The following is a 26,355-nucleotide window of genomic DNA, read 5'->3' on the forward strand; positions in this document are numbered from 1 at the left end:
AGCTCCATAATGGATAAAGTTTCCAACTTTATCCATTAGAATGGTCCAAACAACCAAGATCTAGTCTTATAAGTTTCAAGGGACCAAAATTGCATCTTTCTTACTTAATCCATTAAGTTCAAGTTCCCAATCTTTAGATCTGAATCAAAATGATGTTTAGATGGATAAAGTTCCCAACTTTATCCATAACAGGGTCACAAACTTTCAAGATCTAAACTTTATACCAAAAGCTCATAACATCCAAATCTAGCTAGATCTAACAAATAAATCAATAAGATGCAAACTTTATACCTCCAGAAGAAAGATCAAGGGGAACAAGGTCTAGATCTACAAGCTTCAATGCAACCAGCACTACTTCAATGAGCTCATCATTCTCCAAGATGCATCAAGAACACTCCAAAGCACTCAAAAACTCAAGGATCTCATAAATGGGGCTAGGTTTTCAATATTAGGGTTAGAGAGGATGGAGGCTGAAAGAAATAAGGGTTTGGGGAAGTTAAGGAGCTTAAATAGGACTCAAAACCCCGGAATAAGGGTTTGGGTCCTGGTCGCGTATGCCCAGCGTACTCCTGGTATGCCCAGCATACCGGGTTAATCCTTTGCGATCTTCCTTGCCTAGTACACCCAACGTACTAGGCTACACCTAAAACCATCCAAACTTCCAACGGTCATAACTTCTTCGTTTCAACTCCGATTTCGTCGATCTTTATATCCACAGAAAGGTATTGAAGAGCACCACAATATTATCTAAATATCTTGGACTAAAAACTTCTCGAACAAAAATCCATATTTCATACAAGAACCCGGCATTTGACTTTTCCCTTACTACCCTTCGGCCCAAAACACTAACCAAGGGCTTGGATCGCATAACCAATATTATCAACATCCAACAAGGCCTAAACCCTATTCCCTTAAAGCCCAAGGCCTTTACTTGATCCATTTATTGTCCATAATCTTTAAATAAGAAACTTTTGGAAACATGATGTTACAGTTGGTCACGTCTGTTGATCAGAAGAAAGAAGCAGCAGTAGAAGGGTTGTTGTATGTTAGCAAGCAAGACTCAAGAAAGCAAGGAACAAAGCAGAAAACAACAGCAACAGACCGTGATTGCTGACAACAAATAAGAGAAGACCGAAGACCGAAGGAGGTAAATGAGACCGGTGGTTTGCCTGAGATAAAGAGACCAAGAGAAAGAAAGAAGTTTGGATTAAGGGGGAGAATGTTGGTGTTAATCCAAACTGAGTCAAAGTCACGTGATTATCTTACGGGTAGTTTAGTCTTTTTGTGTTTGATATAGTAAAAAGCCATGAACGCTAGTAGCTTGATTAGTGGGTAGAAGTTCCATTTTTTTAGGATAGCTTGGCTATTTATTTACATGTGTTGCTGTTATGAATTAGAAGATAATAGAAGAAGTTTCCCTTTGAAAGTAATATTGCTAGTGTCAATACAAATTGTTGTTTTGATAGGTGTTCAGGGCATGTGATTCTAGGTCGGAGAGGACTGATTTCCAACACAAATTCTCTCCGCTCATCATGGATCCATTTAGGGAAATCTTGAATCTTGTCTTACGGATGAATCATGATGATCTTTTGTACTAGTTGTTGATCATCATGCATAAACATACGGAAGTATACCTGCATCTAAAATTTGCACAAGATGCATTAAAATGTTCTTTTTTTTTAGTAGATTGATGTATATAGATATTTTTAATTAATTTATCTAAAGTGAACATGATTGTTACATAATGAAAAAAAAAAACTAGCATGAGATTTTGAAGTTGATATGCAAGCACACTGCATGCAGCATGCATGCGCTCTCTTGACTGATTAGTAATTTCTTGGATCAAAATCTTGCCAGTATTGCATAGATCCAAAACTAGATGAACTTCCCTGTAGATTTGTTGAAGGTGACGAAGGAGATTGCAAACTATAATTTGTATTATAACCCATTTGATCATTTGCTTCCAGATAAAACTGTGATTGTGAGTAATGAAGATCATAATTAGGAGGCATGGTGGTGTGATACAGTTGCTGATCAGGCTGCATAGGTGGTGGCTGTAGGTGGTGAGGACGAGTGGTTAGATAGCCTAACTCAGAACGCCCTGGTTGAACTCGTTCTGGGAAATTGAGCTTTGCTTTATTGCCTTTGAATCTAAGAGCAGCTTCATCGTATGCAATGGCTGCTGCCTCCGCCGTCTCAAATGTGCCAAGCCACACTCTTGCCGCCTTCTGTGGGTCACGTATCTCAGCAGCCCATTTCCCCCATGGCCGTTGTCTTACGCCTCTATAGTGTCTTCTTCTTTGGGTCCCTTCTGTTCAGCACACACAATTATATTGCCCTTTAGATTTTTGAAATGTATCTTTTTTATTTCTTCTCCATTTTAGGTGACATATTATTAGCTAGTTTATTGTAAAGGCTACCTTATTTAGAAGTACATTGACTAAAATAAGTAGTTGACTGAAAATACATACTTACAGTTACAAGTTATACTCATGGTCTTTTTCTGACCTAAAATTGAACAAGTACTTGAACTACTAAAACCTTCAATTGTTATATGATAACTCATTACACATTTGTTATTAGGGTTTTCTGATTGATGATGTAAAGTTGATTTGCCATATATATATGCCAACATGGCCTTGAACCTCAACTTATATATTATTGAGGTTAAAAATGGAACCAAATTATATAAAAAACAATAGAACCATAATTAATTTGACCAAATAATCAACAGGCATGACTAAAGGCGTTTATATATATAGCATGCAATGCAACGTACTGGTTATCGGAGGAGAGAGAGAAATTGACCTGGTGATTGTTGAATGGCGTTGGGTGGTGGTTGGTTTGGAGTAGCAGAGGAAGCGGAGTAGGAGGAGATTTGATTAGGATGATGATCAGTGGCTGTGGCTGTGTCTTCACCACCGATGACTTGAGATAGGGCGGAGACGATGGCTGTCATATCCTCTTGTGACTGATGTGAGTACACTGGAAATATGTCGTCCTCTTCTTTCTCAAGGTTCCTCTTCCCTTGCCTCCTGTGATGCATCATTAATCACACCTCTCTTTTTATATAATATGTGTTTACAGACAGAGTTTTGTGCATAGAGAGAGAGAGAGAGAGAGAGAGAGAGAGAGATCAGGTCTGATATATGAATGAATAGTTAGGAGGCAAAACCCATTTCTCAAGTAACTTCCACTACAAGATTTAGAGAGAGTGTAGGATTTGAGAGCAACACAAACAACAGGTATTTATACTGTTGCACTTAAGCATTCATGGTGTGAAAGGTGTTTAACGCGTCTGAAAATATATATATATATATATATATATATATATATATATATATATATATATAGAGGGTGAGGTTCAATAGAGAACCATAATTAACCAAGGAACCAATTTTTTTTTCAACTTTTAGAACTTATTTTTTATCAAAAAAAAAACTAAAAATACAGAAATTAATAACTTTTTATCATTTTTCCAATGATCTCAAATTCGATTTTTTTTTTCTTTTTATACGTCAAATTCACAATGTGAATTTTTGAAAATTCACAATGTGAATCCGGATTCACACGGTGAATCCGAAAAATATTTTTCACATTCACAATGTTAATATATGAATTTAGATATTTTTAGATTTTTTTTTCGATAAAGAATAAGCTTTAGAAATTGAAAAAAAGATTTGTTTCCTTGAAGAACCAATAATTATGGTTTTCTATTGAATTTCTCTCTCTCTCTCTCTCTCTCTCTCTCTCTCTCTCTCTCTCTCTCTCTCTCTCTCTCTCTCTCTCTCTCTCTCTCTCTCTATATATATATATATATATATATATATATATATATATATATATATATATATATATATAGATCCGGTAAGAAAATTTTTTTGGTAGGAAGGTAAAAAGTTTTTTTTCTACATATTTTTTTGACGAACAAAATAAATGAATCACTAGATGATTCATTTGTAAGATGATTCACAAGAAAAAATTCCCAAAAAAACATCTTTTTGATTCATTTTTAAGTAAATTAAGAAAAAATTCACTTTTATGACAATTTTAGTGAATAACAACAAAATCATTGTATAAATGAATCATCGAGATGTTTTTTTTGAAATTTTTTTTTTGTGAATCATTTTACAAATGAATCATCTAATGATTCATTTTGTTTGTTCGCGAAAAAAATATATAGAAAAAAAACTTCTTACCTTCCTACTAAAAATTTTCTTCTTATTTGATCTTGACTCTATATATATATATATATATATATATATATATATATATATATATATATATATATATATAGTGCTGAAGTCATATAATCAAATTTATAAAAATAGGAGAATCTTCTTATTCCACCATTCTTTTATATATATATATATATATATATATATATATATATATATATATATATATATATATATATATATATATATATATATATATATATATATAGTGCTGAAGTCATATAATCAAATTTATAAAAATAGGAGAATCTTCTTATTCCACCATTCTTTTGTACTCCTTTTATAAAAAAAGAAAGAAGTATAACACGTTGTTCACAGATACAACTCTTAAAAAAATAATAATAATAAAATAAAAAAAAATAAAAAAACTGGTTTTACGGCTTCTAGCATATTTATTAAAAACTATTATAGAATGTTGATTAAATATAATGTTACGCAAATTCTATGAATTTCATCTATTTAAAATTAGGTGTGTATTATAATAGTGTGATGATTATTAATTAGTCAAATTAATGCCTTATTTATTTATTTATATTTTATAAATTAAATTTAGAAAATTAATGTTTGAAATGGGAAGGAATATAATTAAGATACTTTAGTTGTATTTCTACGTCTTCGAATATTGACATTCTTGCTCCCACTTTTTTGTTATATTACCTTTTGGATTCTTCAAGAACGGTCTGATTTTCGATTAACACAAACCGCTACGTGATTCGCTCATGTATGCGGTGGTATTTTCCTATTATAATACTATTCGTTAGTGGTTATATGTAATTCTTTGTTATAGTGTTTTTTTTGAAAAAAAATAAACCTTCCCTTTTATTTTCTTGTTAACCATAATAAAATTCAATTTATTCGAGAGATATATAAATTTCAGCATTCTATAAATCAATATTAAATGAAATTTGGATATTATTTTCTCCTTTATACCATTTAAAAAAATAAAGTTAAAATTTTAATATAATTATGAAAGTATGTTTATGCTGAAAAAAATTTATGGTTTGTTTATCTTTTAAAAAAAGTTGCTACCGTTCTAAAAGAATCTCCAACATACACAATATCTTGCTTGTAATTCATATTCCAAAAGTGGACGCGTTACAACGTAAAGTGTCTTTATATATTGCATGCAAACGAGTGTTCAAGATGTATGTTAGTATATTCGTACGTGGCAAAATTGTAAGAAGCTCAAAAATGTTTTATGATGTTTACAAAGCAATACTGTTTAAAGAGTACGTTTTATAGATGTTTTATATGATTAAATGATTTTTAAAGAGTTTTATAGATGTTTTCTTATCCAGATCCACAGATCGAAAAAACATGTTGGATAGATAGTATTTAAAATCCATACATTGTGTTCATGATATCAGAACAAAAGAAAACTAAAGACGACAATGTATTCAATTCCTTAAGAGTTACAAGTGAACCCTTAAAATAAAATTCCAATATACGACTCAAAACTTAACACTAAGTACCTATAAACTATAAGGAAGACTATTGAAAATAGTTACGAACAAAATTAAACGGCTCAGGCATAACTAAATTTTACCAACAATTAATCAATATCACTAAAGATTCAAGATTCCAACACTCATTCACAAGCTCCGGCCTAAGAGATCGTTTGGTTTGCGGAATGTTTTCGGAAGGAATGAAATATATAAAAGGAATTAGAATACGAAGGAATTGATTTTTGCTATCTGTTTGGCATGGAATTGAATTTGTTTTATGTGTGGTTTGTAAATTTGTCAAAGGAATTGAAAAGTAAATTATAGAACATTCATTAATTAAACTCTTACCCACTCAAACATATGTGAGCTTATTGGCGTCATGGTCGAGTGTGTGCGGATGTGGGTGTTGGGATGGGTATTGGCTATTTGTGGGTGTGGGGTAGGGTGTGTGGTGTGGATATAGAGTAGGTAGGTGTGCGGTGCGGTATGTGGGAGTAGGGTGGGATGGAGTGGGGCAAGTGGGGGTAGGGTGGTGTAGGGGTAGGTGTTGGGTGGGGTGGATGGTCGTAGGTGGGTGTGGGAGTTAAATAGGGTGGGGTGGGCTTGTAGGCATCGATATATGGGTGTGGGTGTAGGGATGGGATGGAGTGGACATTGACGTCGACATGGGCTTGTTGGCATGCATATACATGTGTATGTGAACTTGTGGGTGTGGGTATGGGTGTGGGTGTAGGTGTAGGTGTGGTGTGGGTATGGGTGTAGGTGTGGTGTGTGTGTGTGCATGTGAGTATAAGTGTGAGTTAGATGCGGGGGTATACGATAGGTGTAGTAGAGGTGGGTAGGGACCTAGGGTATGGTAAGTGTGTAGTTGTAGGCTTGTGGGTGTGGGGGTGGGTATGTAGGTGGTGGGTGGGTGTGGTGTAGGAGAGATAACGATAATATATTTTAATTTGATGAATCATGTCGAAAATCAAGAGAAGGTCCGAGGAGATTTTTGTCTTTATAATAAAACATCTAAAAACTTTGTGTTTTGCTAAAGAATGATCAATTCTTCTAGACACATAATTTAATGGAATCTAAGGAATTTTAATTTCTTTGATTTTATCAACAAAATGCAATTTGTATTGGAATTTACATTCCAATTCTTTTAAAATCCTTCGAAATCCCGTGAACCAACCATACTTTTAAGGGTTCCGTGAACCAACCATACTTTTAAGGGTTTGTAAGGACCATGTCAACTACCTTTTAAATAATTTTAATTAAAATTAGTAGTTTTAATTTACTTCATATGATCCGTTCCAAAAAATAAAAATTACTTCATATGATAATAATTTATGGATTTTGCATACATTTTAATCACATTTTGATATATTATTTACAAAATTAAACTTCCATTTGCAGTTCAAGAACTACCATTATGACCTGAAACGATGATTTGGAAATTAAAAGTCTTATGCGGACTCCTAGGTGAATAAAACATGAATTATTTTGTACTTATTTCTCAAAAAATGTTAAGTATGATAAATTAGAGCTACGATTTAGGTGATTATAGCAATAGTCCAAAAACATATCATTCACCAATACAATTGAAGCTTCATTGCATCAAGTGGTGGTGAAAGATCAAATATAATGACATCAAGTTTCATCTCCACATAATTTTTTAACCATGGATGCTCACTAAAAAGGTACATTCGTACCTAAGCCTCTAGTGTACTTCGACCTCGCTAAAGCTTCAGAGAGATGTTGATTTTAGTTTTTTGGGCTTTACAAAGTCTATTTTATTTCTTCAAAAAAGATGACTAAGCAGAGTTACAAGAATTTTTACTACTTCCTTAATCATGTAATTTGGTTGATCCTTTAAAAATGATGTTGATTATAATAAATTTCTTGGAATTGCTTATGCTAATGATAATATAATTAGTGTATATCTTGACCACTTAAATTAACTTATACTTGACCGGATTAAGGAGGAATATTTAGAAGATAAAAATTATGAAAATGAAGGTTGGGACTTAGATGAGGATATTGATTCAAAGCTATATGATAAAATGTCTAGTCATAATGAAGATGATTAAGAGGTAGGATAACAAGACATTTGGGCTTCTTTGTTTAACAAACTTTTTTGTTGATGTCAGGAACACAACATGTGATTCTAAAAGTGATAATTACCTAGATGAAAAATACAAGAATGAAGGCCTTTTGTATCTTGTACATAATGAAAAGTATGAATAGGATAAAATTCTGCCTATTTTAGTTATGGAGTTCTCAAACCCTAAGGAGCTTACATAATGCTTGAGTAATTATGCACTACCAAATGGGCATGACCTTTTGCTTGAAAAGAATGGTGTATATAGATTGTCAGTTATGTTTAGTAAAAATAGCGTAAATCCATCGTGTCCTTTTAGTTAATAGGCTTTAAATGGACGACGAAAGATCTTTCTAGATTTTATCATCAAATGTTCAACATAACTATTCTAGAACTTTCAAACTTGGTTCAATTTTAACATATATGTGGATAGAAAAGCACTTTGTCAATGAAATTTTGTAAAACCCTAGTTTTAGGAAAATGAAAGCTCAGCTGTTTAAGAAATATAACTTGACTGTTAGTGTTGGTCAATACAGATTTACAAGGAAACATTTATATACTGAATGAGGTAAATGGGTGTTTGATGGAGCATTATGGAAGACTATAGAGTAATGTTGAGAAGAGTAGGAGGGATAGTATGGGATCAACAATTAAGATTGATGTGGATATCATTCTAGATTCCATCACTTATTTCTAGAAATTAAATTGATTTAAAGGTGTAAAGTATGGTTATATAGAATCGCAGAAGGGTTATTATAGTTGATGGTTGCTTTTAAAGGTCATGTGTAGAGGTGGACTTTTTCAATAGTAGGTAGGGAATCTAAAAACCATATGCACGATATCGTTTGGCTTATAATAGAAGTTGAAAATGAAGACACCTGGAAGTGGTTTCTAGATCTCATCATGGAAGAAATTGGAATGGGAAATGGTTTTGGGTTGACCCTAATCTCATACTAACACAATGTATAACATTCTATCATGATAATTTTTTGAGTAATCTAATAAATAGTTTAATAGTGTGTTATGTAGTGTTGTAAGAATCCCGACTAGGTCTCGATTTATCTTTGAGTAGTCCGCAGGTGCTACCTGGCCGACTAGAAGGCGCCTAGCGATTAATCACTACCTACACAATGAACGAAGTAGTAGCAAACGATACAATTTTAATACTTTGAAGAAATTCTATCTCAATAGACACTATTTGAGGAATGATTAGTGTTCTATTAATCATATTAACCTATTTTGTTATGATATTAGTGGTATTTACAAACTTTCTTATGATATTAGTCATATTTAATTTTTTAAAATTCAAAGAATTAGCAATGTAGGGTCCCTAATCAATCCTCGCTCATTCGATTAATTCCTTAACCACCAGTTCACTGAATAGCTAACGTCAAATGGTTTTAACAACCTTTGTGTTATGTGTTTAGGGTCAAATGGAAGCCGGTAAAGAAAAAGTTCCAAAAGATAAGAATATACAAAATGCTAGTAATATCTATGCTAACTTTAGGAAAAGGTTCACAAGTGTATATTTTCGTAATTTATTCTTTATTGCTACAAAGTCAACAACTCACTCAAAATTTGAGGTCACAATGAACAAAATTAAAGAAATTGACACACTGGCTTGTGACCATCTAATGGTATGGAGCCCACACATTTGGCCAAAGGAATATTCTACCTCAACAAGGATGCATATGCATTTTTGCACCATGATTTACCTCAAACATGTTTCTAACATATTATATATTCACCATTAGGCTACATATTATATATACACTATTGTTGATTACCAACACTGAATCTCCCTTAAAATAAGAAGATTACTAGGTAGACTAATAATAAAAGGGAAAAATGATTTGTCTGGGAGAGTAAGTATAGGAAGAAACATGCATACATGTAGCAAATCAGGTATTAAGATTTATCATATACAAAGTAAGCGGACACAATAGAAACAAATGTCCATAAAAGCCAAAATATTAAGCTTATACTTCAAGTTTGAAAACAAAGAAACCACACAAAATGAAATATGTAATAAAGTGGAACCAGAAGTTGAAGATAGTTTAAGGTTCAAAACAAAGAAACCATTATAAACTAAAAACTGGTCATATTTGTCCATTACATGTAGTTTAAGGTCCTAAAGAAAGATTATTCCTAGTCAAGTTGGAGTTGAAGTAAAAGTGGAACATGTAGTTCAAATGGAAATATAAGTTGAAGTTTAACCAAAAAGTGAAGCTTCCCCAACCCTACTAAAGATGAATCTCAAGTAGAAGTTCATTTGTGGAAGTTCTGAATGTTACCGTGTGTCAAATTGTGAGAATGATAAGGAAAAATTCAAAAAGAATCATCGAAATAGACTTAAGGAAGAAAGTGGTACTAAAGGATGGATGTGGAAGTAGTCAACACAATCCACTAGACTTGGAATGATAGTCTTTTGTTTGTGTTGTTGGGAAACATTCGAGACAAACTATTAGTCTTTTGTTTATGTTAATGACATAAATTTTGTAACCACACACAACTTTTGAATTATATGGGCACACCTTTTGTAAATTTTTTGTAACGTCCCAAATTTCAAACGAAAATTTTCATTTAAAACCAGAATAAACATTTAAAACTCGCTCCTGAAAACATGTTATATTTTTCATTCGTTTCAAAAGCATAAGGTTTAAACAGAGTTAAATCACAAAAAACAGTAGAAGTTGAATAATAAAAATCTTCGATGTGAATGTACAGTTACGTCGCGCCCTTCCCACAAACAACCTGAAAACATTTAGCTTAACAACGTAAGTAAAAAGCTTAGTAAGTTCCCCAATATATCACATATTCCACGATGCATACAAGCAAAGGCTCTTGGCTTCATCCGATCCATCATTAATCCTCCTAAGCATAACATACTCACATACATATCAACCACAGGCACCCTGCCATCACACTATTACCGGCTCTTAGCCACCGACTCCCATCTGTCATACAACCACCAGCTTCCTTCAGTCATACAACCATATACCAAGTCCATTACTAATATTGAAAGTGAATGCATAACTATACGTAGCTATTAAATAAGATAGACAATCGAACATATAATCCTACATGAGAGCAATAAATCCAACAAGAACCATGCAATAAGGCCTAAACCAGAGTTCTCGGGCTATTTAATTTAATCTCCGTAGAATCCCTACTACATTCACTTCGCGATTAACCAATAATACGAATACCCATCCAATCATGACACATAACAATATCATACGGTCAATCAATCACATACATAACAAAGACTACCTGTTTTACTAGCATATTCGTACCCTAACAGTACATATATCCTATTATACAAAGGATATACAATGTCACATGTATGCAGTATAGTGAGAAACTCACATGAAGCTAGTTGATCAACCACAAGCCTTACATGAGAGTCCACCGACAATCTAAGAACACGGTCCACCTAATATCAATCAGAAACCGATTCTCAGTCTTAAACTCATATCCTTCAAAGTTTGACCAAAAGTCAAAATGGTCAAAAGTCAACAGTCAAGTCAAAGTCAACGATCTAACAAGTCAACGTGGCGCGGCCAACCCTTGACTGCGTCACTACCACTTGGCGACAAAACAGTCGCGACATTAGTCCAATATTTGTGACATGAACCTTCCTTGGTCACATCTCGCTTCTCGAAGCAGTGTACATAATCCATTAAGTCCTTAACCCAACAAGTCAAAGGCTAACATTCTCATATCTGATCCCTCTAGTGGTTTGTATGGATAAAGTTTCCAACTTTATCCATCCCAAAGGCTCAATCCATCAAGATCTCCAACCCTAACTCTCCAAGGGACCAAAATAGCCATATCTCATGCATGGAGAGATGTGATGCACAAAAATCCCAACTTTCTACAATACCAAGGTACAGAAATCATAAAAGCAACACAGTAGGTTCTGGAGTTTCCCCAAACTCCAAGAACACCATATAAGGGACCAAAAGATGCTAGCTTGACCTACAAACTAGATCTAAAGAGAAAACCATTAAGGCAAGAGCTTTGTACTTACAAAGGTCCATAAATATATGGAGAATGTTGGATCTAAGTTGCAATAATACTTCGTTGCACCAATATGGACTTGCTTCACCTCTAATCTTTACATAAACAGGCACAAAAGTTCACACACTCATAAATGAAGGCTAGGGTTTTCTAATAAGGAAATGTTTTTTGGGAGTGGAGGCTGAGAGAATAGGAAACCCTAGAGTTAGAGTCTTTTTATAGGGTCCAAGGCCCGAGATTAGGGTTTTGAGCCCAGCCGTCATCGTAGTGCATTCAATACATGGTTGCATTGCTTTTAGTAATGTGGCCAACGACGCAACATCTCAACACCCGCGTCGCGACTTTAGGTTTTTCTCTAAAACTCCCTATACCAAAATCCTTGAGTTTTGTAACTAGTTAATCCTGGGAACGGGTGTCACATTTTTGCATTATACTCTTTAGATTAACTTATGATAAATATGTCATGGAAGTTGGTCATGTTTATATATGTCCATTTAACAACATTACGAATCATGTACACTCCATACAAACTAATAACGTGCACAAATAAATTAAACCGTCATTAAGGAAAATACAGTATAAAACTAGCACACATTATAAAATGTCATCAAGAAAAATCCATTAAACGATCTTACCGAAAAACATAACAAACAACACAACATAGGTGTGAGTTAATAGCTTCCATTTCATTTGGTCACATTCTTATCTAACACCCTCGTCCATCTTTTTATCTTGTAGATGTTCACGAAATTTTTTGATACACCAAATTTGTAACACTCGGATTCAGGTATGTCATCTTTAGTCTTGGATCATAATTTACTTTTCAAAGAGTTCCTTAGTACAGTGGGCGTACATATATGTACGCTTAGTGTACATGAGTGGAAGGAATGCGGACTTGAACCACGTACGTGGGGCGTACGTGGCCATGAAGTAAAACCCTAATTTTCGGGCATGAGCCCTATTTAAGCTCATTTATGACCTTTGGACCTTATCCATTATCAGCCTCCACACCTTTAAACGTCCCTAAAACCCTAGTTTGCCTTGGAGTGTGATCTTTGAGCTTGGAAGTGACATTGTAGCCCTTTTTGGTGTGTTTGCAAGAAGAAGACCTTAGTGTGCAAGCCTTGGACGTGGTTGGGCTTCAAGATCCTGAATCGACATCATCTTGGGAAGATTTTGGAGGTAAAAAGCTCATACCTTGTTGATCCTTTTGCTAGATTGAGTTAGAGTTTGTTCATAAGCTCATTTTTGGTCCATGAATTATCTTTGGTGAGTTTGGGCAACTCCAGAAGCTTGTAATGCTAGATCTTAGTCCCTTTGGCATGTTAGAAGCATAAAAATGTTATCTTGATGGTTGTTATGGCACCATGCATGGGTTTAGGTCCTTAAAGTGAGTCTTAATAGTCAAAATGGGATGTTAGGCTCCCATAGGGCATGCAAAGGCATAAAGTTGCCAACTTTATGCCTTAGGACCCCTCAAATGACAAAGATATGGAATTTGACGAAGTGTCTGCATGGATTAAGCACTTAATGGTTGAATATGCTTAGCAGTTTAGTACGTTGGGCGTACTAAGATGTACGCTGCACGTACTGCCTGAAGACCGAATACGGTAAGCGTACTGATCATGTACGTTGCGCGTACGCCCAGTGGGTTGTTGGATAAGTTTTGGACTTTTGGAACTTTTGGGCCTTAACTAGTTTTGGGCCTTGGCCTATTTAGGATAGGTGGGCCCAATTTTCTGTTGTAGGCCTTGCGTGTCATGGTTTGGGCCTTTGGGCATAGAGCTTGTTATTGTGGATGGGCCGAATATGGTTAGGCTCATTATGGGATAGACAAAATGGGTCATAGTCTAGGAGCTGGACTTAGGGTTTTGGCCCATGTCTTGAGTTTGTGACCTAATTCTAATTAGGGTAATTTGTGTATATTCAGTGTGAGATTGTCGGATCGGTAGCCGAGCAGTCAGTATTTACCAACAGACTGAGGTGGGTCTTCTCACTATATCAATGGGTCGAAGGCACCAATGTCGGCCCATTACTTGACATGCGGAATGATAGTTGCTTATGTGTTTGTTTGATTGAAAGACCTTGGAGGTAGCCCGTGGCACTTGTATGGAAGACCACGGGGGTAGCCCGTGGCATGGAAGACCATAGGGGTAGCCCATGTCACTTGGATGTCAGACCATGGGGGTACCCCATGGCATTTCAGGGAAAAGACCATGGGGGTAGCCCATGGCAATCATATGTATGTTGTGTAGCATTTTGTGATTTTATGTTATGTGGTATTTGGGAAACTTACTAAGCTTTTGCTTACAGTTTGTATTGTGATTTCAGGTACTTCCGATACTAAGGGGAAGGGTCCGACTTGATGGCGCAACATTCACTCTCCACTGTTTTCCGCACTTACTGATATTGTTACTCTGATAATTGAACATGTTAAGGTGTAATGGATTTTGGACACAATTTATGGATGTAATTTCCTTTTTGAAAATGAAAATTTTTATTTGGATTTTGGGTTGTTACAAAATTTAAGTGCAGAATTACATGTTTCCATTTTTTTCAGGTTCAGCTTGTAAATTGAAAGTTTTGGATCCACCAATTCCCAAAAATAACATTTTTCCTTGAATTCTTCAAAAACAAAACAAAAGGGTTAAAAGAGGAATACTAAAACGAAGAAGGAATTGCTTGATTCTCCTTACCACAGAGTTAGGGCACACCCTAACCTTCTCATTCAAGGATGTCCTAATTCAAGTTAGAGGAAGAAGACATTGTTCGATCTTGCTTGGTCGTTAATTTTAGAGCAACAATATGAAGAGGTTATAGAAAGACATCGTATATAACATATAGATTAGGTACCAAGCCCCTCACATGCCACCAGGGGCGGATTTATAGCTTTGAAAGGGTATGCAATTTCATACCCTTCGTTAGTTACTAGAAGTATTTATTTTTTATTGAAAAAATATATTTATATATATGATGTTTAATAATGCATACCCTTCTCAAATTACTTGCATACCCAAATACCAATTCCATCCTAAGAAAACAAGAATTCAGCACAATTACAATATTTGACGTAATAGAAACTTTTTAAAAATATTTACATCCTTATAATTAATAAATGAAACCAACCAAAAAAATATCATAAAATATAAATTCCTAATTTAAATCCAAAAGCTACAAGTATTTGAACTCATGTTTAATACAAATTGTATATTCATCGCATCTTTTTACAAAACCAACTACAAGCTTGATAACTATAAGCACTCGCACGACAGCATTTGTAAACTTTTCTCTTGATATTAAGTGTTATCTAGCCTTTTTTTTAAAGTTATTGATCAAAATTTACTATATAGTTGCATTATTGGATAGCTTAATTTATTTTTCTAGATCCACCACTGCATGCCACGTAGATGCCAAAATAAGCATGCAATACCTGGTTGTATTTGTAGTTTTTGAACAACAAATGGAATTAGTTGTGTACGGAAAAAAATGACTAGATGTGTATAAAAGTCATAGTTTATCACCCTATCAAGTCATTAATACAAGTTCTTGTTATGCCAAAAATGATTATGAATGATGAATCGAGACAATGCTGCAATATTTTGTACCTAGCATTTGGTTTGTATTTAATTCCAGCTTAAAAAAATGTATAACTATCTGATCGTTGAAAGAGATTTGCAAAAACAAATACTCTCTACGTATTATAATTAATCATTTCGCTTGATCAACTTGTCTTTATGTTATGTTGTTTTCCACATGTAAGTTTGGTATCGTTTTCCATATACATGATGAGATCAGATGAGATGTGAAATCTGATACCTTGTTTGTTGCTTTTGCTTTGCTTCTTTGAAGCTTTTTTTTTTGTCTAATATATCTGCATGTTTTTTGGACGATAATCCTCAGTTTCACACACAAGTGTGTGATATAGATCCAACAAAAAACCGCTAAAAACAAATGTAAATGCATGTGTGGTAGGGTCAATATTGGTCACTTTACTGTCATATTGGATCACGAGCCATGGCTTCAAAGTTGGAAAAGTGGTTCGTTTGTTGATCCCATGCGTGTTCTCAAATGGGTACACAAGAAAAAGTGAGTGGCAACAAAAACAAAGAGGGATATATATGTGGGCCTTGCTAGCGATTGTTGCACGTATGCATGGATCGAATTAGCAGACTTAATTCAAATTACTGAATTACCCACCTAATTAAAATACGAAAAAGGAATTAATGACATTGAATTTATCAAACTTTACAAGAAGTTGAAGCATAATATTTGATACATGAAAAGAATAAAGATGGGATTATAAAATAGATATATACTTTGGAAAATGGTATTATATATGGTATAATAGAAATGCATTCAACACGGATGTTTGACCTTATGACTCTTGAAAATGGCAGGCTTTGTCGGATTGAAAACTGTGGTAAAGGAATTCTGGTTCAAGTAATTAAAAATGAAAAGAGGTATGAACCCTAACTTTCAGCATGACCCTGCCAAACACAATGTCCTTGTGTTTATCTTATCTTCTAAAAGCTGAATTTTTTGGAAAGTCAAATCCAAAGGTGGGAAAATAGATGGATTGGATAATAACTTAAAGTTACAATTTAATCGAACCGGTTAAATGGATGTTCTTTTAATACCAATCAAAACGGTTGGTAATATCGGTCAGGCTGGAGCGATTAATGAACAACTTTTTTTTTATCTATTTTATTTATTTTAAAGTCATAAATAACTAATCTTTGAACTTGTGAACCGGTCAACCTATTTGATTGATTTCAAAACTAAAAGGGTGTTTGGTCCACATTATATATTTGTAATTAGGAATGAACTTTTAACCGAAAAAACGAACCGGAACCAGATCGAACTGGAACCGATTAGTGGTATCAGTCCAGTTTTCGGTTCTTAGTTTACGGCTTATTCGTTTTTCAGGCCCAATCTGGTCCCGGACCTGTTTATATGTCTATTTGTATTTATGGAATATTTCTTCAGCACACAACGAAGCCTGTAATTCCATTGAGATGGGATAAGAGTGATGTAGATGTCAACAATCTTGTCTATAAAGGGGGTAGATTACATATTTTTGTAATTTTCTGATTGATTTGTCTGTAATCGTTTTGCCGTTAATGAGGACAAATTATTCTTCTAAAGAAAACATGAAAAATGAAATTCAAGTTGTCCATAATGAAATCCATCAAACATTAATTTTAAAAGAAAAATCTATATTTTTTGACAATCCTCACGCAACAGAATATTATTCAAGATAAAATATATAGAGCGTAAATTTTTAGTTTGCTAAATATGAATTTCTTTCTCAGTGTCTAGAAAAAAAAATGTGGAACTGAATTCCAGATATGTAATTATCCATGTAAAAAAGGAGAGTGGTAAATTACAACATGGAAAGAAATATATATATATATATATATATATATATATATATATATATATATATATATATATATATATATATAAATTAGAGTTTGTTCAATAGAGCAAGGTCTCCACAACTTTCAACCCACTGTTCACCAGTCGTAAATACAAGTTTCTACATTTTTGTCACATGTGCATGGTCAACTAGCTCAACAGCAACACACATGTAATTCTCAAACCATCACACATGTCATGTGCTAATTGGTTCTAAGCACACAACATGAAAAATGAAAATTGTATCTTTTCAAAACCATGTGATACATTCCATCATGTCCTTGTCTCCTTTTTTTTCCTGCCCACGATCCTAATCATGAGTAGGATAAAGAAAGGAGCAAGAGGATGAAAATAAAAATTGCACAAAGAAATATATATATATATATATATATACAAATTTGTATGAAATCATGTGGTGTTGTAGGGTTTTATATCTCTGTTTCTCATGAAGGTTAAGAATTGTGAGGGTAGTTCTTCCAAAAGCGATTGAACCACAGAGATTTCTCCACCTGCAAGCAAATTCAAAGTTTCAAACCAACCACCAGATTTTGAGGAAAAGTCAAGTTTTGGTTTTTTATATTCAAAACTTCCAACCTTTTGGAATTCAAAGTAATGATGATGATAGCACATGTTTAAATGTTACTTTTTGTACTCAAAACTCAAAAGTCAAACAAACGTACTCCAATAAGACTTTACTTTGACGCATGCAATGTATCTATCTAGCTACTCCGATGAAAATGTTGACTATCATAAAACTAGAGGTCTAAGGCTTGTTGAGCCAAGAAATACCTTTATTGTGTTTTTTATTATCTTGACAAAAAATAATGGTTCCAGAAATACAAGGCGTTGAAGGATGAGAACACATCAGAAATTCAAAGAATCCTAATCAACCTATCTACATTATCCTCAAGATTGCCCAGATGCCGGGGGTTAGTATTGTGATACCAAAATTATTTCACTTATAACTATTGATACCAAAATGCATCAAGTTACTTAGTCGTACAATGGAAGTATGTGAAAGAGTGTTGTGGGCCAAGTTGCATGAAACAACCATACGCATAATAGAGTATCAGTTAAGCTTCATATGGGAGGTCAATGGGTGAGACGATTTACCTTCTAATATGCCTTATTGAAGAATATATAGAAAAAAAAAACGTAAGGACCTTCATATGATGTTCATCAAGGTTCTAAATGGCATGAAGCGTGGTGTGTCGCCAAGGTCGAGCCTCAAGCTTAACGAGCCACCTCGACGTGACTTAAAATGGTATATATATATATATGTTTTCTACTATTACTTTATTATATTGAAGTATTGAACTAAAATCCAAACAAAATGTTGGCCGATAAAGAAAGCATATGAGATAAGGGTCTCATAGAGTTAAGGATGCTATGGTGGACATGCCATACAAAATTGTTAGACAAGGGACCAAATACGATAATCATAAGCAATTTAGAAGTTGTTTCAATGCAAAAAAAAGGAGGGAAACAATAGTGTGGTGGTTTGGACATGTGAAAAGGAGGCAATTTACAGCTAAAGTAAGGAGGTTGGAGACTGTTACAGTCAACGGGGCAAAGAGGTTGATTTCAGAGGAAGTGGAAAGATGGTTCGAGGTTAGACATGAAAGAGTTGGCAATTTCCAAGGACATGACCTCATATACGAGGGAGTGGAGACATAAAATTAGGGTAGTGGAGTTAACATATGCTTTAGTTATATTATTTTTAAGTGTATTAATATATGTATCTACTTAATTATTTCACTTATTACCATTAGTACCATTTCCATGTTAGCATATCTAATAGTATTTTTTTATTCACTCGTATATATGGTGTGCACTTCTACTTCTTGTATTTATATAAAGAAATCTCTTGTAAAAGCAACAAATCTACCCTCGGGTGGGTGGAGGTAAGCCTGAGTATATCTAGCTGCCTCCTCTTACTCCCATGACCTTATGGGTAGGGGTGTTGATCGGGTAATTTTTTCGGGTTTCGGGTAATTCGGGTCGGGTAATTCGTTACCCTACCCAAACTAAATTCGGGTATCGGGTCGGGTTTGGGTAATTCGGGTATTACCCGAAATATATAATTTTTTTTTTAATTTCACTTGAAAATAAATTTAATGAAATAAATACGTCGTGCTTTATTAGTCTTGTTTATATAAACAAACGAGACATAAACGAAGTTACTCAAGCTTTGAACATTGAGATTTTTTAGTCAATAATACCTGAGATATCAAGTAATTTTTTAACAACTTAATCTAATCTAATAAGATGTTAAAAAAACAAATACTTAAAGATCTTAATTTAAAAGTTTAAAATGTTTAAGATAATTGTAGCCATAAGTTTTGCCATGTTCTGAAGTTTCGTCAAGATAATGAGTTTGTTAGTTGCAATAAAAACTATAATCTAGAAAACTGTTAAGTTTTAAAGAACATGATGATATATAAACAATTACTTTTAATATTGTTAGTGTCATATTGTCGAAATAAATAGATTCATGTTTTACAATAATGATAGATAGTTTAAGCGTGATCAAATATCTGCTATATAATACAAGCTCTACAAAAAAAAGAAATTTTTAAAATAATTCGGGTATACCCGAAACCCAAAAAATGTACCGTTTACCCGACCCGAAAAAAATCGGGTTACCCGATTACCCGAAAAAATTTACCCGATACCCGAAAAATCGGGCGGGTAATTCGGGTTTCGAGTATTTTCGACAGGGATACTTATGGGAATTGGCTATTTATTGTGGAAGTTGTTTTGTAAACGTGTTTATAAACAAGGAGACATGTATCATGAGGAGAGTTCATTAAATCAACTGAACAACTTTGTGGCATCTTTTATATAGGTTGTCTATACGTTTGAAGTATAAGTCTAACGGGCGTCTTTTAAATAAGAAGTTTATGTGTTTGAAGTACAAGTCTAACACACTGGCATCTTTTGTATAGGGACTTAGGGAGTACATGTGTTTAGAGTATAAGTCTCTATGTTTGAAGTATAAGTCTAAGTCTAACAACATTCTTTTATATAAAGGGGAATGTAAGCATGTATCATGAGGAGAGCTCATGAAATGAAATTGATTTTTGGTGGGGTAGTTTCACTAAAATGTTTAGTTAATTTATGTCCATTATGTGGTTGTTTTTATCAACATGTTGAATCCCACCTACAAACATGTATATAGAGCTATAGGGAGAGAAGATGTGCTGAAACAGAGAAGAAACCATGAGTTACCTTGTACGTCTCTAAATGGAACAAATTGGACAATATCACGTGTCGCAACACGTCCCGTTGTACTTTCAAGTCTCTCTCCCTTATCCGCATCCAAAACCTACACAACATTAGAAATTAAGAAAAACATACCCATATAGCCACGACAAAACAAGATGGGCAAAAGAGTAATTTCAGTACCTCCATCTCCTTATAGTCGGCTCCACCAACCCCAACAATAAGAATAGAGAGTGGCAAATCCGACGCGCTCACAAGGGCATCTTTCGTTTCTTGTAGATCTGTTATCACTCCATCCTGTAACAGAAATTAAATTAAAAAGTAATTAATTTTGTTTAAAGAAAAACAAAAACAAAAACATTTTTGTAGTTTAATGAATGATATGATGGATAGATAGATACCGTGATGATTAACAAAACAAAATACTTCTTTTCATTAGCTGCCAAAGCCTGGCTGGCTATCATTGCAGCAGCAGCAATCACAGGTCCAAATAGAGTTGGCCCTGCAAGTGTCACATTAAATAGCGCACTTGCATATGCATTCATAATTCCTTGGATCCCTTCCACCTGATAACATATAACATTAATGTTTAAACGAAGAGACTAGAAATATTAAATTAAATTTTAATAAAATTATATAACTATTGCATACCTCTGAGTGCCCACTGCTTCCATTTAGGTTGAAACAATGAGAGACAGGGCCATCGATTGGTCGTGCTCCAAAGCCCCATGCATGAAACTTCCTGTCAGAATCATAACACTGGAGTACCTCCCCAACCTCTAGGATTGCCTAGAATATATAAAATAAAATTATTATACTTTTATTGAAGTGTAAATATATTGTAATAAGTTTATAAAAAAAAAAAAAATCGGATTCTCACCTTCTGGTATGCATTTGGACGTCCAGAATGGTCGATATAATGTAAAGAATCTGGCAACCGAGGGTTTCCATTTGAAGCTGAAAATAGAATATAGAGTAGGTTACATTTTTGGTCCCTGAGTAAAGCTGAATTTTGCAATTTTTATCCCCAAATTCCCTCTTGCAATTTTAGTCCTTATTTGAGGTTCTTGTAACGTTTTTGGTTCTTTATTTAAGCGTCTTGTAATGTTTTTGGTCCCCAAATATAGTAAATTTTTGGACCAAAATTGAAAAAAACAGCTATACTTAGGGACCAAAATCGTAATTTACTCAAGAGCATGAGTTAAGAAGCATATATTCATTTTAAAATTTTAATCGATAGGGACATATTTCCAGTAGCTTTTCATATAGCTAAAACAAGAAAAGTAAATCGCACATTGCATCATATTATAGTTTATACTATTATTTTTAGAAAGTTCAATAATTATCAGGTAAGAAAGCAACAATAATAACATTAGCATTTTTGAAGCAGAATCAGATACCTGTGAAATCTATAGCCACCATGAAGTTCATTTCAAAGCCACTATCCAAGTAATCCAGGAAAGTATGATGGACACTTTCAGAAAACTTGTCCACAAAGAGGCGACTCTTCAATACCTTAGTTTGATGTTCTTTCCCAAAATTGATGGGTACAAATAAATGCTCTCCCTCACCACTAGAAAATAGGTTTTCTAACTGAACAAGTGACTTCTGAACTTTGCTGAATAAACCACAAAAAAAAAATCAGCATTTTGGTAAATAAATAATAGAGAAGTAAACCAAATATAAAAGTAATTCACTTATGACTTACCCAAGCAATTCATGCCTCCCATTACTATTGAAGTCAAAGCACTCGATAATGAGCGGAGTTTCCTGCAAAGATTTGACAAAAAGATATAAATGGCAACTCGCAATTGCAAAGGGACTGTTTCTTAAAGTAACTGCAGGTGTAATGAATAATGATGTATGTATGGATAAAGTGTTGTATAATAAAGTATGTTTTTAGAAATAACATGTTTATACCTTGCTTCCAACTTGTGAAATACTTATGGAGACAGGTTTCCACATAGGATTTAGATCATTTTGCATGACCTCTGTTTTGCAAATTGGAACAGCATGTCCACTCTCCACACATTTAGAAATTACCAAAAAGGGGTCCTGAATAAAAAAAACAATATGAAATGAATCAATGCAGTTATATTAATATATTATAATTAAATTACATGAGAGAGTTATTGATTAGAAAGCACATACACTTTTGGAGAAGCGTTCCTTGTTTTCTAAATCCATGCACCTAAATACCAACTCTGTTGTAGTTTTGGAGACAGCACATTCTTCTGCATGAACTGTGAGCTGTCCTAATTTCATTGGACGAGTGGAGCTTGTAGATTCTACTTTTTTCATAAGATCTATGGGCAATGTGCGGTTCTGTCTGGTTACTATCTACGTGGAAAACATGAGCTTTTTAACCAATCATATACCCATAAATACTATCTAAGGTAAATGTTCCAAGTAGGGTTCCATTGCTTATAAGTTATACAAAAACTTCAAAAAAAAAACAAACAGATAGATAGCTGATACCTCAGATAATAAGCAAGTACCCTCGCCCAGAAGTTGCTGTTCTTCCAACTTAAGCATCTGCAAGACAGACATTAAGTTGCTCAACATTAAATCATTCCGCTAAGAATAAGTCCAAAATAACAGCCATGAATAGCTCTTTGGATAAAGTGCTTAATCCATTAAGCCCATTAAGGTATTAAGTAAAAAAGAAATAACCACTTATTAGAATATAGATTCGTATATTATACCTTTTCTTCTAGTCCATGAAACTGAGTGTCAACATCATACACACGGAACCTATGATGTAAGTTAATGGTGAATGGAATTGACAAGGAAAGATATGTGTAAGAAGATAAAGACATGACCTAAAAAAAACTTACACAAGTGTTTGAACCATCTCAAAATGATAAGTGATGATAACTTTTTTAATCCATTGGGGAGTTAATGAATTTAGGACAACTTCAGTGCGTCCAATTTCTTGTAATGAACCATCCCTTCCTTTTGTGTATATAACTGCCATAGGATCACTCTATAAATGAAACATACATCTGTGAGATAAGAGGCAAGCTTTCATGTAAAAGATGAAGACTTATGTTGATTAAGAAGCAAACTAGAGCTTTACCAAAAACATTATAAAAGATATAGGCAAAAAGATCGCATTTTTTGTCTCTTTGGTATATTTTAAAAATCATTACATGGATCGTGTCCTTGAAATGGACACCGGACACCATCATGTCTGAGCTGTTAACCCATTCCCATTCCATTCAATGTGAGGGGCATTTTGGTCACTTAAACCATATTCATCTTCGACCTCTATTTTCTTTTTTATTTTTTTTAAACGAAATTCAGAAAACTCAACAACACATACAAATCTTAATAGATTAACATATCAAGATCTTCACTATTGTTGGAATCAAACATTAGCAACTATCAGGATCTAACCCAGAACCCAAATTATCTCAAAAACCATATGTAGCATTATAAGAACCATCAGGTATAACTGTGATAAAAATCAACACTGATTTTAATAGAAATCTATCAAGTTAGTTTCTACTATATATGTTAATCAAGAACATAGGAATCGAGGAGGGCACAGCTTTGAAAACAAGTATGTATGAAGTACCAGAAATCAGTATCTAGGACTATAATATTACATGATTAAAGATTTAAATCCCTAGGTTCTTGTAAGAAAGCAAGCAATGTACCTTGGAAAGCACGTCTCGATCACGCAAGTTTGAAGCAGATAAGGATAGCTGCAAGAATTTGTGTAATGCATCAGAGAAACAAAACCTGAGGCAATTAAGTACTATAAATTGTATTACAATGCCTAACAGGCTAACACAGTGTAGATCATTTGTCTGTTACTCTAAGGTTACTTGTCGTTGAATATAGAGTATAGGGTACATTTAAGGTGCAATAGTTTAAAATAAATTAATCAAACGTCTTGATGGCTTGTGGGTACCCAGTTCTGGTAGAAAGGCATCACACCTAGATGACATCCTAATCGCAAACCTCAAATCCCTCAGGCTAGAAAGTGGACATTTTCTTGAAATTGAAGTATTGCAACCCAAGTAACTAGCCAGAGGACCTACATAGTAATTATTTAAAGTTTTTTATATGCAGTGTTTTCAAATGTTTTCATGTGTTTAAACTCATGAACTTTTGCTTTTCAGCTGTGTGTGGAATGTATTCCAGATTTATTATAGTTTTTTTAATTTCATGATTTGATAATTGACATAATTTTCATTGTGGTATTAGAGGCTTGTTAGTATCTATATTGTTTCTATTAGGTATTTTACACTTGTTGCTATCTATGGATGAAAAAATCAAGGTGCTACAATCCATGAAGCATCAGCTTTTATCTAGTAAAGTCATGGCTTGACTAGGTCACATGTCGTTAAACGTGGCCTAGACTTCTCCTGTAACAGGGTGATCTTCCAGCTCCACAATCTTCTAATTCTGATTCACATTAGATTCGGTTTTTCTATTGTGATCTACAAAGACTCAGAGTGGTGCCCCTACATGAACTCATCTTCTACTTCAGAATTCAAGAACACAAGGTACAAATTACAATCCAGGAGTTATACATAATTTTTTTTCTTCAACTCCTATTAATTGCACGTGGGGGTGTGACGGGAGTACACAAGTACTTGCTCCTGCTCTATAGATAGCTCAATATCTTGCTAAATTAGCTCCCTCGACTTCAATGTACATGAACTCGAATAAACACTCCCTCCATCAGTGGAAAACAGATGGAACTAATCAATTGATTCATCAATTTAATATTTTCAAAAACAATTCACACAGCCACAGAGGTCTGAACGCTTAACCAATCACTTAAGCTAACAGTTTCCACCTCTATTGCAATGTCGAAAATAAATTCACCGTCGATGATTTTATTGTACGAACTCGGTGGTGTATCAAAAGTATATTCCAGCAAATACAGAAGAAAAATCCAGAAGTTACAGAACCGATTGAAGTGTACATATCCTAAAATTAAAACAAGTAAGAGGGAAAAAAGTGAAAAGAAAACCTCGATCTCAGTGTAAAGGCCATGGTAGCCACGAAATTTAAGAAAACCATCGACGGCGTCGTTATGAACATTAGCATTTGGATGAGAAGAAGATCCGCCGATGGCAGATTGGCCGCCACCATCACCACTGCAGCAATTGCCCATCGCCGCCGGCCGGTGATGTTTAGTTAGGGGAGAGCAGACAGGAAGCAAGCAGATGTGGGGGAGTGAAAGAAAGAGGGGAGAAATGAGTCTCTGTAGATAGTTGAGTTATGCCCCACTTGTAAACCCCCGCGTCGTCCCTCGCCGCAAGAAAACGCGTTTTATTTGGGACTTTTAAATTAATTAATATCTTAACAACCGTTAATTTCTTATAAGTATTTAACAGCTTTCAATAATGATTGCTAAAATATTTTCTTATTGTTTAGCAGTTAGGATATAATTGGGACAAATTTATTATATATTTTACATGTCATTGTGATGGTGATATATGAAAAGTATAATTATGAATCGGGTTATCTCAAATGATTATTTATATGTATAATATATTTAATCGATTTTAATATTTCTTTTCAAAATGATCGTGTTATCTGAAATATGATATTTTTGTTGGTGATTTCGAACTTTGGAAAACATTTTGGATTTCAAACTAACTTTTACGTTAAGAAAACATTGTCGATTAAAAAACTTAGTGAAATTTTGATATAAATATAAAGATGGAATGAAGTAACATGGTCATTTAAGTGGCAGCCAAAAAAGTTAGTAACTAATGTAAAATGTCTTTTACCCTATTTTTTTTTTATGTTTTTCTTATTTCCACATGGACCATTTCTTGAAAGTTCGTATAAATTTTCATAAAATAGCAAAGATTGTGTTGAGGTCATCTCAACTCAAGGTCTCCCATGTTCCTTTCAACAAAAAGCAATCAAAAGCCACGTTAACGTTAGGAAA

General features: G+C 34.0%; 2 protein-coding genes across 2 annotated transcripts; both read right to left on the reverse strand.

The window, feature by feature from the left end:
* Positions 1 to 1,755: 1,755 nt before the first annotated feature.
* LOC145168636 (ethylene-responsive transcription factor ERF114-like) lies at positions 1,756 to 3,186 on the reverse strand. The gene is made up of 2 exons (XM_079087399.1): positions 2,809 to 3,186; positions 1,756 to 2,311 (listed from the first exon to the last, which is right to left on the reverse strand). Exons 1-2 carry the CDS (start codon positions 3,047 to 3,049, stop codon positions 1,827 to 1,829), a joined length of 726 nt encoding a protein of 241 aa, XP_078943525.1. The 5' UTR covers positions 3,050 to 3,186; the 3' UTR covers positions 1,756 to 1,826.
* Positions 3,187 to 17,265: 14,079 nt separating this feature from the next.
* On the reverse strand, positions 17,266 to 25,691 carry LOC145107776 (protein BONZAI 1-like). The gene is made up of 15 exons (XM_079044727.1): positions 25,426 to 25,691; positions 24,098 to 24,145; positions 23,273 to 23,421; positions 23,141 to 23,189; positions 22,914 to 22,970; positions 22,587 to 22,775; positions 22,356 to 22,490; positions 22,144 to 22,205; positions 21,836 to 22,053; positions 21,316 to 21,392; positions 21,087 to 21,224; positions 20,837 to 21,001; positions 20,619 to 20,732; positions 20,442 to 20,538; positions 17,266 to 17,719 (listed from the first exon to the last, which is right to left on the reverse strand). The coding sequence occupies exons 1-15, from the start codon at positions 25,567 to 25,569 to the stop codon at positions 17,619 to 17,621; spliced, it is 1,743 nt and encodes a 580-aa protein (XP_078900853.1). The 5' UTR covers positions 25,570 to 25,691; the 3' UTR covers positions 17,266 to 17,618.
* Positions 25,692 to 26,355: the final 664 nt, after the last annotated feature.

This window comes from Lactuca virosa, chromosome 4 (assembly GCF_052849685.1).
Source record: "Lactuca virosa cultivar CGN04683 chromosome 4, Lactuca_virosa_CGN04683_v6, whole genome shotgun sequence".
Lineage (NCBI taxonomy): Eukaryota > Viridiplantae > Streptophyta > Magnoliopsida > Asterales > Asteraceae > Lactuca > Lactuca virosa.